Genomic DNA, 17,693 nt, shown 5'->3' on the forward strand with positions numbered 1-17,693 from the left:
GAACGGCAAACCCGCGAACAACTTCGCAATATACTTACGCGTCCTGCGTCTTCGTCCGGACTCCCGTGCACAGAATTTTTATGGGATTTTACCGGTTTCTCCTTTGCTCATTATTCTAGAATTTAGGTTCGTCGGTAAGGTTGGAGTAAGCTGTTGGTCGCGGGGCCGCGAAATGTCGCGGGGCGCCTCCCCGGAGGACCAAAGCCCACTGTTCCTTATCCGAGTCACGGCACCAGAAATTGTTATAAATTGAGACCACAACGGATCATAATCCAATTAAAATTGTATTAATTATAGCAAGTAGAATATGAGCAAAGACAGCGCTGGACGGCAGGGGAGTCTGCGCTCCACCAACTGCCGCCCTGAGCAGTTCAAACAGTCCCTTTTCATACATCTTTACCCGTGTTCATGAAGTAGTGGAGGTATTGACCCTTCACTCATATATCCTTATGTGGGGTTGTCTGTCTTGTTTCTGTCGGTTCCTGGACATCTGGCGGTTATCTTATCTTTCACAAGCAGTGTCTGGTAGCTGTTTGCATAAGCGTTTTCATATATTTTGTTGCCTAAACTTTACATTGAGCTTAACATAAATCTTAATAAACAATACCCTAGCCCATAGTTTCTCACACCCACGGTGGCCACTGCCTCCCAGCAGTGCCTGCCAGGTGGCCAGGGACACTGGCCCTGAGGGATGGAGGCCAGACTTCCCAGCCCAGGGATGGATTTCACGCTCTGAACACTCCGAGGTTGCTTTTAAAGAGGACACTTCCTCAGCAGAGAACTGGGATTATTTATTGTTTGTTTTCCTCCACAGCAGCCTCCTGCGGGGACAGGCACAGCCATCCCTTGGGGTGCGTGGGGATGCCACCTCCTCAGCCTGACAGAGATGAAGTGTTGTAGGTTGCTTTCTTCAGGGTGTCCAGGAAGAACTGCTCCTTCTCTAAGAAATCATGGTCCTAAGAGAGGGATAGATGGCACGGATATCAGAGTGCCACAGAAATGGGGTCACAGGCCAGGGTGCTGCTCACGAGTGATGGGAGTATCCCAAACCCTCCTCCGTGCGGCGAGCAGCGGGCAGGTACCCATCTGTGGTAGCCCCCGGGGTGTATGGGCTCCCCACAGAGCCCATAACCTCACACCGAGTGAGGCCCACAGAGGAAGGCTCAAAGAGCATCCCTGCCTGGGGAAGGACCCAGCAGGGAAGGAGGGGGCTGAGGATGGGGACATCATGAAGCCAGAGCCCAGCAGAGCTGGCTTCTGCCACCCAGGGATGGGGCAACGCCATCAAGCCAAGGATGTTATCAACCAGCCTGAAACAAGCCGTGAGGACGCACCAACCCTTGCTGCTGGTATCACTCTTCTAGGTGCCCACGGCTTCTGCGAGCCCACCCAGCCCAGCAACGATCTCACACCCACCCTGTGGCCGTCGGGGCTCAACCCAGGCTTCACCCAGCCCTGCTCCCACCCAGCTGGTCTGAAGCCCTTTCCAGCCCTGGTTTCCCACCACCTCACCTGCTGGGCCCTGTGCTTCAGCAGCAACAACGTGGCGTAGAGCTCGGTGGGGCCAGCCCCAGTGTCCCTGCTACCCCCTGGGCTATGCCAAGGGAGCGCGCTGGTGGGAAGTGGAAAACCTGGAACAAGAGCCCAACCGTGTGGTACCGCTGCCGTTAGAGGAACAGCAGACGGACAAGTGTCCCTTTTTTTGCTGCCTGCATGTCCCTGCAGCAGGGTCCTCCCCAACCTCCCACTGCAAACGGCCTTTAATCCACCTGCCTCTCCCTTCCTGCCCCCTCTGCCCCCTCCTGGCACTGCCCTGGCTCAGAGGTCTCTGCTGAGCTCCTTCAGAGGATGTGAGGAGGCCAACTCACATCTGAGTGTGTGATGAGCCCCCAGGAACATCCCAAGCCTCCTGAGAAGTGGAATACAAGTGCAACTGGCCCCCGGCATGTCCCGTCCCCCCCCCTCCCCCAGCAGCGTGCAGGAAGCCTTACACGCTGTGCTGGAGAGGCCTCTCCTAGGGGCACTGAGGCCCTGCTTTGTGTTCAGCAGCATCGCAGAGTTGGTGGGCAGTTCCTCACGGATCTGTTCGAGCTGTCTCCTCTGGCGAGCCATGCTCAGCCGCTCCTGCCCCATCCCCGGGAGAAAGAGAGAGAAACTGTTGGCAAAGGTTCAGGCCCTTGGCACAGCGGCCCCAGGCCAAGAAGGAAAGGCAAGGGAGTATTTGCCTCGTGAAGACGCTGTTCCTGCTGCTTCAGCTGCTCCAGCTGCTGCTCCATGACCTGCAGCCTCCTCTGGTGCTCGGACTCTATCCTGCACGCCTCTTGCAGGGCTTGCTCCCCTTCCTTGTACTTCTGGGATGAGAGCTGCAAGGCAGAGCAGCTGAGGAGGCTGGGGACAGGGACCCTCGCTGCCCTGGGGCAGGGCTCCTTTGTGCACCCCCTGTTCCCCTCCCAGGACAGCGCTGGGATTCAGCACTCAAGGAGGGATGTGAAACCCCAGCTGTGAATTGCAGCGCAGATGCTTCACTTACCTTGGTCGTGCTTTTAATCTGCTCCTCCTGCTGCTGGATGCGCAGTGTGGCCCTGTCCACCTTCTCCTTCTCCAGCCTCAGCTCCTGCCAGGACTTGTCCAGCAGCTCCCTGTCCCTCACCAGCTGCTCCTCCCTGGTTTTCAGCTCATGGCTCCAGATCTTCAGCTCTGCCTGCTCCTAGGATGGGCATGGGGAAAATCAATGCACTACCTGCCCTATCCTGGACACTATCTCATGTCCCCCCAAGTGATGGGAGAGATCTGCCCCTGTTTTCCTTCTTGTGTTTGCCAGTTTGGGGTGCAGAGCAACACCACCAGGTACCCAACCAATGCTCTCATCCACCCACCCTTGGGCACCAGGGTTGGCAGAGCTGGGATTGTACAGGCACACACACACACACACACTCCTTCCCCAGAAAGGACGGAGCCCCTCACCCATGCTACACACTCTAAAACATGCTCAAGGCTTGGCAGTTTGTCAGCAGTGGAAACACCCAGCCTGAATGGTTATTTTCCACCCTGGTAGCCCTCAGAAATGCAGCCCTGCCACAGTCTGTGCCACATATCTCCTCTGGACAGCTCCAGGGGGGAGAACTGGCTCCAAACATGTCCCCATGGCATGGGGAGGTTCTGTTTAACCCACCATGGGGGTTTCCTCTCACCAGACTTACAATGGAGGCGGCTGTGCCTGGTCTGGCTGCCCAAACTCCTCACAGGCAAAGGGGAGAGACAGAGGTGACTGATGCTTCAGTCAACATCTAAAACAGGCTGGTGGAGGCTGCTCCTGGAACAGCCCGATTCTCACCACCGCAGTGATGTCTCTTAAAACTTGTTTTAAACACCTGAAGGCAGGGCTGAACATCTCCCCGGTGGGCAGGACCCATCCGTGAGCTGCCAGGTGGTGCTGGAGGCCATGGAGAGGGGCTCTACTGTGGTACCTCGGCCAGGCTCATGATGGTGCCCTCTCTCTGTGAGTCCATCTTCAGGGCTCGGTCCATGTTGCGCTCCATCTGCTCCTTCCTCAGCTGCTGCTGGGTGTGAAATTCAGCCCACTCGGCTGCCAGCTTCCGTTGCTCCTGCGAGCACTTCTGCATCACGGACTTCTGCTCTTCCAGCAGAGCACTCTGGGGAGCGTTGCCAGAGAGGGAGAGAAGAAGCACTAAGTCCCATTCGCCACAGGATTTTTCTCCTTTAACCCATCTCTGCCGCGCAACATCTAGGGGCTGGTTCAAGCCCACGGTGCCTGGTGTGAACCCTGTCACCGTGAGCTCTGGTCCCGTGTTCCTCAAGAACCAGCACGTGCCATGCGCACACACCGCGGCCTCCTGCATCCGTGAGCCAGAGGGCTGGCCTGACTGCGATTCCCCCTGTGTGAGGCTGAGGAGGCAGAGAGCTGCAGAAGGATGCTGCAGCCCAGCACCCAGCTCTTGCCTCCACCACACAATGCAGTGCAGCCCTGGAGATGTCTGCCCCACCTCACCTTCGCCCTCTCCAGCTCTGCTCGCTCCATGGACAGCTGCTGGGTCATGACTCGCCGCTGCTCCTCCAGTGAGTGCTGCAGTGATTCCACTTTGGATTGCTCTGCCGTTGCCCTCCATCGCTCCTGCGTTCAGACACAGAGGTGACAGATGCTATTCACAACCTCCAGGCCAGGAACCTCCAGTTGGTGAGACACATACCCCATACCCAGACAGGAGGGCCGACCCGGGCAGAGGACACAGTGTGGGCTCACCTGCTCCAGCAGCCGAGTCTGCTCACTCAGCCTGGCCTCCATTTTAGCGATCACCTCCTGGAGTCGGCTCCGCTCCTCCTCCATGTCCCTCTGCTGCTGCGACAGCCTGTCCTGGAGCACTTGGGGAGAGGCACGAGCAGCATGAGGCGGGAAGTTCTTCCCTTCTATCCACACCATGTTCACAGAAAAACTGTGTGTGTTTGTGCTCATCACCCCTGGCACATCCCCAGGACACTGCTTTGTAAAGGGAAGACCCCGAGATGTCCAGTGACCAAGGCAGGCAAGGCTTTGCCAGCCTCAGCTCCCAGCCTCTGGCTGACTCAGAGCAACTTCTCCTTGTTTTCTGGGTACCCCCAGCTCCGGTGGAGACCCCGCAGCCGTGCCGGCACAGAGGAACAGCAGACATACCCTTGAGCTGCTCGTCCCGCTGCCGTACCCCCATGGCCAGCTCCTGGGAGGTGGTGTGGTGTGTGGCCTCCACCTTTCGCGAGAGGTCATGCAAGTTGCTGGAGAACTTCTCCATCCGCTCGATGATGCCATTCAGAGACCTGCAGAGAGAAGCGAGGGGAGGGTCACCCCTGTGGGACACGCTTCATCTCACCGCAACGGAGAGGGGGATATTTGGTGGCCCAAAGGCCGGGCAGCCCTGCCCTGAACCTCTCTGGGTCACAGCAGAGCAGTAGGAAGATGCAGCTCCTGCTTCCGGGGGGCACTGACGGGTATTACACAGCTCAGCATCCCCGCAGGCAGTGGGTGGGAGAGGGGATGGCCCCTGTTGCCACGGTCCAAGCCTGGTTCGTGTAGGACAGGGAATGCTGTGGCCAGGGACCAATGTGGGAACACAACTGTCAGTACCTGGTGTACGATGTGGCGCTGGTCACTGCATCGATCTCCTGGTCTTTCAGCCGCTTCAGCCGCTGGAGCTGCTCTTCGTGGTCTTTGCGCATCTCCTGGACAGACACCCTGCGGGACACGGGGAAGGAGCCTGCCACAGGCTGGCACAAACCAGTGCTCCCCATGATGGGCACTGTGGGAGAGGCTTGGTTGTGGGGCTGAGAATCAGGTGCCAGGAGCTGAGCTGGCATGGGGGTCTGTCCTGGGGCATTCCACCGACAGGCATCCACATTTGGGATGGGCCCAATTTTGGGGTTATGAGCTCCTCTACCAAAACCTAATTTGTCATTGACCCAAACTATGTGGACATCAGTGACTCACTGAACTCACTGACCTGAATAAAAGAGATTTGGGGGAAGATAAAACATTGGGTTCAGCATCTTTCAAAATACAATGCATTCACTCTGAAACCACGTCTCCAGTCAGATCTCCCTGTGTCCACCTACAAAGCAAATCCCCGTTCCAAAAGGCACCAAGCTGCCCACAACCCAGTGCTTCTGGAGTCTGGTTTCTCCTTTCACCATGTCCCCAAACCACTCCCTGGTTCCTTCGCTGAGACTGTGGGTACCAGCCACACGTGTGTGCCACTCGTGCCACTCTCACCTCTGCAGCTCTTGCAGACGCTCCATCTCCAGCTTGTTCTGCTGCTCCAGCGTGGCCAGGCGCTGCTGGTGCTGCGCCAGCAGCTCTGCCCGTGCCCGCTCCGCATCCTGGCTCTGCAGCAGGAGCTGAGCCATCAGCTGCTCCTTCTCCAGCCGCAGCCTCTCCTCCCGCTGCCCGTAGGTGTCCTCCACCACCTTCACCTGGTTCCTGCCCCGAGAGGTCACAGCCAGGAAGAAGTGTTGCTTCCACAGCAATACCCAGCACTCCCCCCCCCCCCCCCCCCGCAGAGCGCACACAGGGGTTTGCGAGCAGATCAGTGTTGCTGTGTGCATGGCGAAACACGCAGACCTGAGCCTTGAACCCTCCTGCTACTGCCCACTGTGCTGCCTGGTTGGGGGTGCGCTGGCAATGGGACCAGCCCCTCCTCCTTGTCACCCAGGGGACAGTGGTGGTGAGAGTGGACTCCCATGTTGGCTCACCTGTGGGGCTGCTCTCTGCCCCCACCACGTCCACATCGACATGGCTCTGCGCCCACCTGCCCCAGGGGCGGATTTGGGAAGCATCCCAGCACTCCCACCCCAGGAGAGACAGAGCTGTAGGCGAGGAGGGAAGCACAGGTGAGAGGCTGGTACCTGTGGGTGCTCTCAAGGAGATTCAGTTCCTCCTGGTGCCGCTGCTGGAGATTTTCCAGCAACAGTTTGTGCTGTGTCCGCTCCAGCTCCAGCATTCGGACCTGCCAGGCACCCGGAGAGAAAGTCCTTGTGCTGCCCTGGGGACAGAACTCCCACAGCAGCACTTGGTGGCCATAGGCGTCTCTGGACAGGGAGGTTTCACCTCTCTCCCCTGTCACCCTGATGCTATTGGGACAGGATATGGCTCCTTCTCCTCCCTCTGGGTCACCCGTGGTCCCCCATTCAGCAGGCAATGGGGCTCACCTGGCTCTCCAGCTCTGCCACACGGGCCTGGGCGCTCAGCAGCGCTGCCTGGCAGCCTGATGCATCCTCATGGAGCTGGGCTGCGGGAGCCCCCTGCCTCGTCTCATGCTGCAAGCCCGGGGCTGAGAACTCTGCCTACAAGGATGGAGAGAGAAGATCGAGGCCCTTCAGGATCAGTGGCTTTGTGGTGCGGCCATCAGCCTCCAAAAGAAGGCACCTGCCTTACCTGCAGCTGCGGGGCAGCCTGGACATGTGCCCTGGGTGCAGGAACCTGCGGAGACACAGGGATGCTCTCAGGGAGGTAAAGCCCTGGGGAGAACATCTCCTCCTAGCCTGGAAACGGCGATCCATCTCCAGCCTACTGCAGGACCACCCCCACCCCCCCCGCCCAATTTCCCGTGCTGGCGTGGGTCCCTTCTCCCCAGGTGACACTCGGCAGCCCCCACCCCCAGACACAAGCATGCTGCGCTCTTCCTTCTCTGGGGGCAGAATCAAGGCTGAGACCACAAGCCCTCTGGGAGACAACATGTGTCCCACCACCAGGGCAGGGCGAGGAGCCCAGCTGGATGAGAAGGAGAGGCTTCAAAGACCAAGCAAGAGCTGCCTTCTCTGTGAAAGGCTTCAATTCTCCTTCAGTTGTCTAGAAATAATCTCAGAGCATCTTCAACACTATACTGGGGAAAATCAACTGAAGAAAAAGTCCTTTATCACCTGGAGCCTCTGTTGTCTAGTTAATATAATATGTATATATGCCTGGGGAACGGTGTAAATGCTGCTCAGGCCACGCAGGGCTATAAACACACATGATTTACAAAGCATCCATAGCACCCATGCTTTGGCCTGATAAACGCAACTTGTGGCACCTCGGGGAGCTCCAAACTCTTTGCCTCCATGGACACGGCTTCCCAGAGATGCAAAGTGGGGCACATCCTACCTCAGGCCGAGGGAGCACGGACAGAGCGGGATGGCGGCGAGTCGGCAGCGGAGGGCTCGCGATCGCTGCCCTGATCCTGCACCGCTCGGGGCACGGACCCAGCACACCTACCTGAGTGAGCGGGGCAGGGCCTGGCGCCTCCTGCTTTCCTGGGAATGAGCCTGTAGAGGCTGAACATTGGACAAGTCCATGATTTGAATATAGCAATGGGAACCATCCCCTCCCAGCAGGATGAGGGCCTGGGTCTCCTGGGCACAGCGATGAGGGTCGCGCTCCGCTCTGGGAGCTGGCAATGGGGGCAGAGGGTCAGACAGGCTTGTCCGTGTCTGCATCCCCACTCCACACACAACGGTGGGACTCTGCTCTGCAGAGTAAATCAAGGGACAAAGCACAGCTCCTCCTCCATCTCCATCACCTAGGGAGGAGACTGGGTCCCCTAAGCCACTTTCAGCGGCCTCTGAACCGGCGCACAGCCACAGCCCAGAGCAGAAGGGGGTCTTTCCAGCACATAGCACTGGTGGGACAAGTGTGGGGGCAGCAAAGGGAAGACAGATGGGGCAGCGTGAACTTATGCACACCCATTGCTCCGGCAAAGCGAGTCCCTCACAGCCTTCCGAAAGCCCAAAGGCAGCACTGCGGAGCTCAGTGTGCCCCAGCACACCAGCTGACATGGGGATGGTGGGATCCTGCAGCTCAGCAACCTGCTCCGACAATGGCTGGTCAAAGCCTGGGCAGCATTCATGTGGCCAAGGGAAGTGCTGTGGTTCCTGCCTTTCTTTGGGGGGTTGGTTTTGGGTTTTTTTCAGGGCAGGGAGACCCTTCTCCGCATACCAAACTGTACAAATCTCTGCTGCCCGAACCGTACAACCACAGGAAACGCACCCAAGGCACCGGCATTTCTGGAGGGATGCCCCTTCGCAGGATCCGATGGTTGAACCGAGGCTTGTTTCGTGGTGCTGAGCCAGGGGACCGGCTGCCTGCGTGGGCACAGAGACACAAGTGACGCACAGCAGTGTCACAGCGCAGGGAGAGGCACGCAGACATTATCCCGCTTGGCATTTTTGCAAGTTTAAAGCTTGGCTGTCGCACTGCGATCGAACAGGCAAGGGCCCGACGATCCTTCAGCGCTGCCTTCCTTCCCGGTTACACAGGTCCCAGACCAAAGTGGTCACGGCTGGCTACCAGCCCTCCCCGCTCCCCCACCTACACATGCAGCCGCTTCCCACAGGAATTCTCCCTTGTGGAGGTGTCTGAAAGGTGAAGGAGGCCTCACCTGGAGCCATCTGCACTCGCTGCCTGGTCCTGCGGGACAGCTGCCTGCTGCGGTGCTCCTGTGGGGCTGGCTGGCTGGCTGCAAGCAAAAAACACCCCATGGGGGAGAGCCCAGGAGGCAAGGAAAGACAAGATCCTTTCCCTCAACACCAGTTCCTGCCTTGCAGGTGAAAACCTATCCCACTCAGCTGCGGCAGGATTCAACCTGTTGGCTTCAGAGGGAGCAAAGACACCTCAGAACCTCCATCTCTGGAGGAACACCAGTTCCTCCTTGCTGCATCCACCCCCTTCCCCTGGGCAACATGCCCCTGCCCACGACACACGCGGCTGCTTCTCTGCAATTCACTTCTGAGTCCCATCCCCATGGCACAAGCCTGAACCTGTCTGTGCCAACTCAGCTGGAGGAGGTGGTTTTCCTGGAACTAGGAGGAACGAAGGGGAAAGAAGGCAGGAATGAGGAGCATGCGTGGAGCTCGTGGGGGTATGCTGATCCAGGACAATCCCACAGGACCTGGGGCAGCACGTGCAATCTCAGCCATGACTAGAAGGAGAGCCCAGAGGTGCGATGGCCCTGCAGGCTGCACCAGTGGGAGAAACCTCTGCGTTATTAACCCAACCCGAGGCAAGAGAGCACTTAAAATGGATTTCTTAAATCCGAGCAGAGGATTTCTGAGACGTCCTGTTGGAGCAGCTGCATGATGGGAGCCCTGTGGCCACCAGCTGTGCTTTTACCTGACAGGAGCGTGGGGATCCAGCCCTCCTTCTGGGGACTCCAAGGGCTTGGCACTTTGCTCCTGAGCCTTCGCCTGTGCTTGGGCTTTCTTGCGAGACAAGGCAGCGCTCAGCCAGTTGTCTTCCTCCAGCGGGTCAGGTTTAGCCAGCGCTGCCTCTGCAGCCGGGAGCTGGCTGGTGGGGCCGGGCTGCTGGGCTGTGCCAGGGCTGGGGTAGCTCACTGCAGGATTGGCTTTTGCTGCAGATGTTGGCTTCGCATCCATAAAATCCTCATCTTTCAAGCCCAGCCAGTCACCTCGAGTCCGGCTGCTCCGCACAGGGCTGTGCCTGGCTGAAGGAGGAGATTTGGAGCGGGGTTCTGGTTTTGGTTCGCTGCTGTTCTCGGCTGGAAACCTGCTGCAAGGAGAAGCAGTCACATACGTGCCTGTGAGAGGACCCCGGGGACCCTGCCCGGGGACCCTGCCCGGGGACCCTGCCCGGGGACCCTGCCCGCTCTGCCGCGGGGGCAGCGTGGCTGCTGGCTGGAGCTCCACACGCAGAGCACAATACCTCACAGGCTGCCTCCTCGCCGGCTGGCCCTTGGGCATGGAGGCCACCGTCGGCTGGTACGCTCCAAAGACAAAATCCTCCTTGTCCCAGCCGTCTTCCTTCTCTGTTCAGACAAGCAGCTTTGAGTCAGCGCCTAGAGGAGCGGCTGTTTGCAAAGACACCAGCCCTCCTCCTCCTCCCCTGCAATTCCCACTGCGATTGCTGCCTCTGGGAAGACACAGCTGGAAACATCTTCCCTGGAAACCTGCGAGCAACGTGTCTCCTCCACGGGGCTGGGAAAAGTTGCTTTGCTGAGAATCAGTCCATGTCCAAAGGCAACTGAGTTACAGCTGCTGTGCAAATGCCCCCAGGCTGCCTCGAAGGCAGGGTACAACACTTTTGCATCAGTCACCTTTGCCCCAGAGCTGACTGGGAGCCCATTAGCCACCCTGCTGACCACTACAGAAAGGGTATTTCCCCTTCAAGGACATTAGAAATCAATCTCGCCCTCCCAAGCCAACGCCATCACCTCTGCAGACCTTCCCAGCATCCCTGGCCACGCTCACCTGGCTGCTTTTGGTACTTCTTATCCAGTTTGAACTCTCTGCGCTCTCCTGTGCCTGGCTGTTCCAGGATTTTGGCCACGGAATTTCGTCCCAGCAACTCATCCAGCTTGGAGCGGGCTGGCCGGAGCACCTCTCTGTTGGTGACACAGTGGCAGATAGGTTTCCCTGGGAGGCAGGGCTGTTTCTTGTCACACAGCCTTGCCAGGGTGCTCTGGCTCTTCTCTGTGAAACGAGGCTGCTCTTGCCCCTTTCTGGGACCCACAGGCAGAAGCTCCAGCATCCCCCCCACACAGCATGCTGGCACCATCCCAACGCACAAGCCATCCCCTGCTTTACTCTCACTGCCTCTTCATTGCCCTTACTTTTCTGCCTTCTTTCCCTGCTTCTCAGCTCCTTTTGAGCCACTGCCAAGTCCCAGCGCATGCATCAGGTCGTCATCAGTATCTTCAAAAGTGAGCTCAGCCCTCCTCTGGACCGGGGCCACGGTGTGCAGGGGCGTCTGGGGTGGAGGTGGCTCTGTGGATGGGATCACACATGGTAAAGGTTTGATCAGGGCTTTTTTTTTTTTTTAAACAGGAGATCAAAGCATCCCTGCCTGCTCTTATCTCTCAGGACCATTTAAAAAGTAATTTTTAAGATCAGCGAACAGATCTCACAGCAAGTAACACAGCGGCAATGCACTACTGCCTGGTCTGCAGCCATGCATCCACTGCTGGGACACTGCTGGGTGCCACTGACACTGGGGTTTCCAGCTCTGGATAACGCCAGGAGCTTCTTTAGCTTTGAAAGTTTCCAGTCAGATAATTCCTGTCCCCTTTTGCCTAAAGTCCCTCTCTACCAACACACCTTAGACCTTGCCCTAACCCACCAGCTGCTACTTGCATCCAGAGTAGATTTATCAGGGTGAAAGGTGATTTTAGGGGACCCTCAGACCCATTAGCATCCCTGCTGCAGGAACAAGAGGGACAAGTGCCTGTAACACAGCCACAGCTGGATCCCACCCAGAGGTGCCCCAGTTGTGGTGTGGCACGGACTGGTGCTGCTCTCAGACACCCAAATCCTGACCCAGAAAATTTGTTCTCAGTTGGCAATGCGTGCAGAACGGGCTGGATGAGGTCAAAGGTAAGATCAGAGCCTCCATTCCTGGAAAGGAAAGCTCAGCTCCGTAATCTGCGGCGCACTGCAAGTATCAAGCACTTGGTGAGCTGTGGCACAATTAACCCTGTTACCAAGCTGCTCTATAAATTACGTTACTGGCTAATAAGAGGTAGGACTAGGTGGCTTTCAATGTAATCATTTTGGATCTCACACAGACTAATCCACGCTGCTGATTTATGTAATACAAAGAGGATGCACTGAGCAACCCCACTTACCTTTCTCTTTGCTCTGTTCTGGTTTTTCCTCAGAGCTGCTTTTAGCGCCTGTTGGAGCTGGTTTCTTGGGAGCATCCTGCTCCTCATCAGACAAAAGTCCTGCCAAAGGATCATCTAAATCTGGGAATTACCCAGCAGGTACAGGAAAAGAGAATAACAAAACAAACAAACAAACGCAACGTTATTTAGAAGAAGAGCTCTGCACTACGCCAGCCACTGTTCCCCACAACGTGCACGTGGGGACAGCAGAGTGTATCTGCCCAAAGCCATGAGCGCGGGTCCTGCAGGGACCTGGGATACCCTTGAGTCTCCCTGAACTTCAAACACTCAAAGACTTAGATTTCCGTTCAGTTTTTCCACGTTTTCATCCTCCCGGAAGAAAATAACTCAAAAATTTGGGTGCTTTAATGCCTGAACACAGCTTAGGCAAAGAAAAAGGGGAGAAAGGCCACCTAAATCACCTAAAGCCCATTAAGGTTTTTGTTTTTTTTTTTTTTTAACAGATTTTAACAGATCCTGATCTTTGTTAAAGCACAGGCTTTGAGAACCAGATTTCAGCTGTGCCAGGAAACCACTCCCCTGTTCAGAAGCTGGACAGAATCCCCCCTGACACAGGGGCTCCCAAGTGTTACAATCATTAAAAACCAAAGCACATATAAAAATGCAAATGCCCCCAGGAATCACCCCCCAGCCCTGTCCTGGGGAGGGCCTCGAATGCAGAGGTTTTTTTCCCTTTGGTCACCTCTGAAGGATTACATTTGCACTAGCATCATAGGGGTGAAGGACTCCGTATCTTATTAACCAGTCAAGCCTCCAGCTAACCGAGGAGGCAAAGAGCACGGGCAGAGCCCCCAGTGCCCCCCCGCAGCCGCGTGAAGTGAGATCCCACCTTCAAAGTTAAATTTCTTGTTGTGTCGGGGAGCGGCAGGGGATGAGAGCGCCTTCTTTTCCATCGCAGGCACTTTCTCTCCTAGAAAGAGAGGCCACGGCTCTCAGAGACAAGGTACTGCAGAAATGCCCCGGTCCCACCCTAGCTAAGGGTCGCTTTTTGGGTGGCAGCCCCCTAAAAGCACCCGCTGTGATGGACAGACCCCCCCACAGCCCTGCCAGGTGCACATCTCTCCGGAGGGGTCTCCTTGCAAGCAGAGGAGAAAAGGGCCAGGGGAAGATCAGGGCACTTTAGGGGCTGGCAGATCTGAAATGCAGCTCCTCTGGCTCTCCTTGCCCCCAGAGCAGGGGGCTCCCCACCAGAAACACTTTGCATCACCCCAGGGAACAGCCGAGTGGTGTTTGGTGGGAGGTGGCAGCGGCTGCTGGTGTGAGTGACGTCCAGGGATCTCCTAAGGGATAACACATGGCCAGAATAACACTCCTGCAAAAAGCAACCAGGAAAAGCATTTTAGGGAACAAATCCACTTTTTGCTCCGTATCCCAGATAAAGATAGGAAAATATCCCTGCTCGTTTACAATCAGGGTGTGAAAAGAATAGCAGAATCTCCTTTTTACCTTCCTCAGGAGCTACCAGCTTCCCTGTGTTTTTTACTCCTCCTCCCAAGAAGTCACATTTCCCAGGACCTTTCACAGTTGCCTTCCCTGGCCCAGAACTGGGTTTCGGGATTCCCAGGAGATCAGCTTCCATGTCGTCCATATCCTGGAAAGCAAGAGGACAAGGATGGGGAGCAGGGTGAGAGCTGCTTCTCCCTTCGGAGGCTGGTGCTGGAGGCCATGGCAGCGCGCTGGGGCGGAGATGGAGGGGATGGATGGAGATGGAGGGGATGGATGGAGATGGAGGGGATGGATGGAGATGGAGGGGATGGATGGAGATGGAGGGGATTTAAGGACTTGCCTTCAGGGTCTGCAGCACAGCTTGTGGGTCTGTGTCGGAGACACTGGATCCCTGCATGCCAGGGAGGGGAGACATCAGAGGGGAAGAGATTTTTGGAAACTCCTCACCCCTTACCCCATATCCCTTGATATCCGTTTTATGAGATAGAAGAATACATGCCCAACTCCTCCTGGTGTCCTCCTCTCTGGAAACCCCCTGTGCCCCAATTCCTTTGCTGAGATCCTGCTGCCTCTAGGAGAAGCATCAGGAAAACCCAAGGCCGTTGCTCTGGGTGAAGGTCCTTCCTACAACACTTTACCCAAAGTGCACGCAGGAAGGCTGGGCTGCAGCAGCACGTGCCCCCCAGCTTTGCTCCATCTCACCCAAGGCACCAGGAAGCCCTTCTTCCACCACCACCCCCGCCCTGTCCTGTCTTCCCCACCCCACTGGGATGCTGGAGAGGGGTTACCTCTTCAGCCAGACATCACAGCTCATCGCTGGCACGCCACTGCTGACCTGGCCGGGGTGATACCGCCGCAACCTTGGCCCGGCTCAGCCCCAGCCCTCGGGACTCCCAGGCTCTTTCCTGAACCTTGGACTCACCTCTGCAGAATTTATGTCCTTCGCAGGGAGTCTGTCGAAGAAATCATCTTCTAAAATGGACCTATGACACAAGCCCGGGGGTTAGCAGCACCACACGTGAGCTCGGCCAGTGTGTCCAGGGACAGCCAAGCCAGGCCAGGCAGCGGGAGGCAGAGGAGACCACACAGGGCTGCCACACCAGCCGCATCGTACAACGCAGAAAATGAGGCTAAAATAGCACTGGGATAAAGGACGGCAGTGCTGGGACTGCTCTATTTAAGCAACTGTTACAAAGCAGATTTACAGAAGATGTACAGGGCTGGGAGACACCCAACTCTTGCTGGAAAGCTTCGGGCTCTGGGATCCCAGTTCCCAAAGGCATCGCAGAAGATAACTCGCCTTCCCAGGCAATCACTGTTGGGGCAGGGAGGGAGGTGGAAAAGCCAAGGATGGGGCAGATCAGAAGGATTTGGCGAGGACAAAGAGATCTTCAAGTGAGATCTCTCACAGGAGAGGCTGTGTCCGAAAGGCACTCACTTCTTTCTGGCCTGCAAGCCAGTGTCCTGGGCTCTCCTACTGCTGCCCACAGCCGGCTGGGAAGCTTTGGCAGATTTAACAGAGGTTTCATCTGGAAACAAGACAGGGAGAGATGAGGATGATGGACACGGGCATATTCCTGACCTAGGCACTCCAAAGGGGGATCTGCTGTCTACCCCGGGGCCACAGAGGCTTTTAATCAGAGGTGAACTTCACTTTGCCTCCCCAAAAGCTGATGTCCAGCCTATTCAATGGCCTCTGACTCCGAGAAGCCCTGCTCCCAGCTCCATCCCCTCCTCACAGCTGGAGCCCCCTTGCAGATCAATGGCTGTTGCACCAGCACCTCCTGCTCCCAGGAGGGGAGTAAGAATAGAAGGACGCTGCCCTTTCAGCTGAGAAGAAGGTTCGTTTTACCATCATAGCCCAGGAGGTCACCAAGCACATCATCGATGGAGCCTGAAATGAGACAAATTAAGCTGTTGAGGCAGGTGAGCTCACCAAGCAGGCATAGGAAAGCTCCCAGTTTCAGTATGGCTTGCTCTTTGGAAATCTGCTAGAATAAAGTTTTGGTCTTAAGCATCATCAGCGTCAGGCCTTCCTTGTCAGTCTAGAGAGAACTGCCAGGACCTGATCAGTATTTTGTGGATAAAAAATTTAGCTTCACTTAGCCAGAAATGGGGTATCTTTATCAAATGAACCAGCTGCTTTGTATTCAGTTAGTCACTGGCCACAAGCAGCACTTAACCTGTGAGCTCTCACCCCGCAGGATCTCGAGTCCCTGGGCAACCCCAAAAGCACTGCTTCAGTATCAAGGGCTGCAAGAGGCCTCCAAACAGTATCCCTCCAAACAGGGATAAGGTGATGGGAAGAACTGAAACAAATGTTTATATTCTCCCCTGAATTTGGGAAAGCCCACAAGAAAGGAATGTGGGACCTCAATAAACAAATCCGCTTGATGTGAGCGGCAGGTGAAAATCTCTGGTTCAGGAACGACATGATGATGCACTCAACCATCTGCAGCTTTCAGACAAGGATCATGAAACATTTCAGTAGCCAGGACTGCCACCTGAGAGTGTCCCCCCCCCCCCGCCCCAGGCATTCCCAGCAGATCGAAGCACCTACGGACAGCAAAAGGAAAGCCTGCAGCATATGTACGTACCTCTTAAACTTTTCTTGGGTTTTGTAGCCTGGGGAGAAAGAAAAATTCCCTCATTAGAAAATGAAGCAAGTCTGTCCTGGACTTTCTCAAAACACACTAAAGCCAGAGGCAGGTTTCTCCAGAGCATCCCATAAACAGCAGCGAGGCCCTCCTCCTGCCCGTGCTGTTTGGGAAATGACACGTGAAATGCAGAACTACAAAGGTATTTCCAACTTCAGAGACACGGGTGAGCACAGCCCCTCCCGACTGCCAGCTGGGCAGGACCCTCCAGCCCTTGGGATCACTTCTGCCTCCAGGCAGAGCTGCCAGAGCATCAGATCCGGATTTCCCAGCCCCGCCTCAGCCCCGCACCGCAGGGCCACGCTCACCATCCGCGTCCGTTTACGGATTCTTCTTCCACGTTGCAGGGGGACCCGGCACCACTGGTCACATCCACACCAACCTCCTGCCTGAAGGGAGAGGAGGGTTCCCCGATGTGCCACCACGGCCGGAGGCACCTCTCCCACAGAGATGTCCCTCTCCGGCTCGGGGGGCTGCAGCCTGCCAGGCTGGCTCCGCGCCGCGCCCACCCCCCGAGCCCCTCTCAACAAGGCTCCATTTGAGTCTGAAAAACATCCCCCCCCCCGCTCCCCAAACCGGCTTCGTGCTCCTGCAGCCCGGAGGGGACATCACACCCCCCCCAGGGAACCAGGGAGGGTGAAGGTTCCGGCCGCCCCCGACCCCAGCACAGCCCGGGGGGTCCCGCTTAGCCCAGAGCCTGCGGAGCAGCCAGGGGCAGAGGGAGGGAAACCCCCCCACCCATCCCCCCTTGGGTCCGGGGCACCCGCGGGGACCTGGGACAAGCAAAGCGCTGCTGGAGGCGAGGGGTGCGCGGCCCGGAGGCGCGGAGCCCCCCACTTACCGCTCAACCGCCCCCCCGGCTCCGCCTCTGCGCATCCCGTTGCCATGGCGCCCGCTGCCCCCTGACCCCGGCGCCCCGCGCCAGCGCCCGCCAGACCCCGAGCCCGCAGCCCCCCAGGGCCGAGCCCGCAGCCCCCCCGAACCCGCAGCCCCCCTCACCCCCAGCCCCCCGCCCCCGCAGCCCCCCAGCCCGCACCGGCAGCACGCCGGACACCCGCCCCCGGAAGGCCGCGGCTCACCCGGCACGGCACGGCCCGGCCCGGCCCGGCCCCCCCGCGGGACGATGGGATGTGTACTCCCCGCCGGGCCCCCGGAGCTGGGGGTGCCCCCAGCGCTGCACCCCCCGCACGAGGGGCTGAGAGCGGCTGCGGTGCCCCCGGCCACCCCCAGCACGTGCCCTGGCACAAAGCGGAGCTTTAACGCCCTGGCCTGGTGTTTAATTGTTGTTAATTGGCGCCAACAAGGAGCAACGCCAGCCCTCCTTTCGAGACCCCCGGGCACCAGCGGGAGCACAAGGAGCCAGCCCCAGGCCAGGCACCGGGGGGTTACAGCCCCCAGCCCCGCCATGGGGCACCCAGCGCCCAGCCCCCTG

General features: G+C 57.5%; 1 protein-coding gene across 1 annotated transcript; it reads right to left on the reverse strand.

The window, feature by feature from the left end:
• Positions 1–770: 770 nt before the first annotated feature.
• On the reverse strand, positions 771–17,367 carry LOC121082328 (fas-binding factor 1 homolog). Its single transcript, XM_040581674.1, has 30 exons — positions 17,341–17,367; positions 16,570–16,650; positions 16,202–16,229; positions 15,457–15,498; positions 15,043–15,133; positions 14,527–14,587; positions 13,945–13,995; positions 13,605–13,749; positions 12,988–13,068; positions 12,099–12,218; positions 11,088–11,241; positions 10,726–10,859; positions 10,181–10,283; positions 9,632–10,027; positions 8,901–8,978; positions 8,510–8,604; positions 7,739–7,797; positions 6,920–6,964; positions 6,694–6,828; positions 6,391–6,491; positions 5,759–5,965; positions 5,117–5,224; positions 4,670–4,809; positions 4,262–4,380; positions 4,010–4,132; positions 3,468–3,653; positions 2,531–2,707; positions 2,226–2,363; positions 1,513–2,124; positions 771–956 (listed from the first exon to the last, which is right to left on the reverse strand). Exons 2-29 carry the CDS (start codon positions 16,570–16,572, stop codon positions 1,819–1,821), a joined length of 3,426 nt encoding a protein of 1,141 aa, XP_040437608.1. The 5' UTR covers positions 16,573–16,650; positions 17,341–17,367; the 3' UTR covers positions 771–956; positions 1,513–1,818.
• Between the last annotated feature and the right edge of the window lie 326 nt (positions 17,368–17,693).

This window comes from Falco naumanni, unplaced genomic scaffold, assembly GCF_017639655.2.
Source record: "Falco naumanni isolate bFalNau1 unplaced genomic scaffold, bFalNau1.pat scaffold_71_arrow_pat_ctg1, whole genome shotgun sequence".
In the NCBI taxonomy this organism is placed as follows: Eukaryota; Metazoa; Chordata; class Aves; order Falconiformes; family Falconidae; genus Falco; species Falco naumanni.

Coding starts and splice junctions, on each gene's coding strand:
- LOC121082328 (XM_040581674.1), bottom strand. Junction 4,133..4,261: donor AGACTCGGCTGCTGGAGCAG/GTGAGCCCACAC, acceptor GTCTGAACGCAG/GAGCGATGGAGGGCAACGGC. Junction 2,125..2,225: donor AGGAACAGCGTCTTCACGAG/GCAAATACTCCC, acceptor GGGATGGGGCAG/GAGCGGCTGAGCATGGCTCG.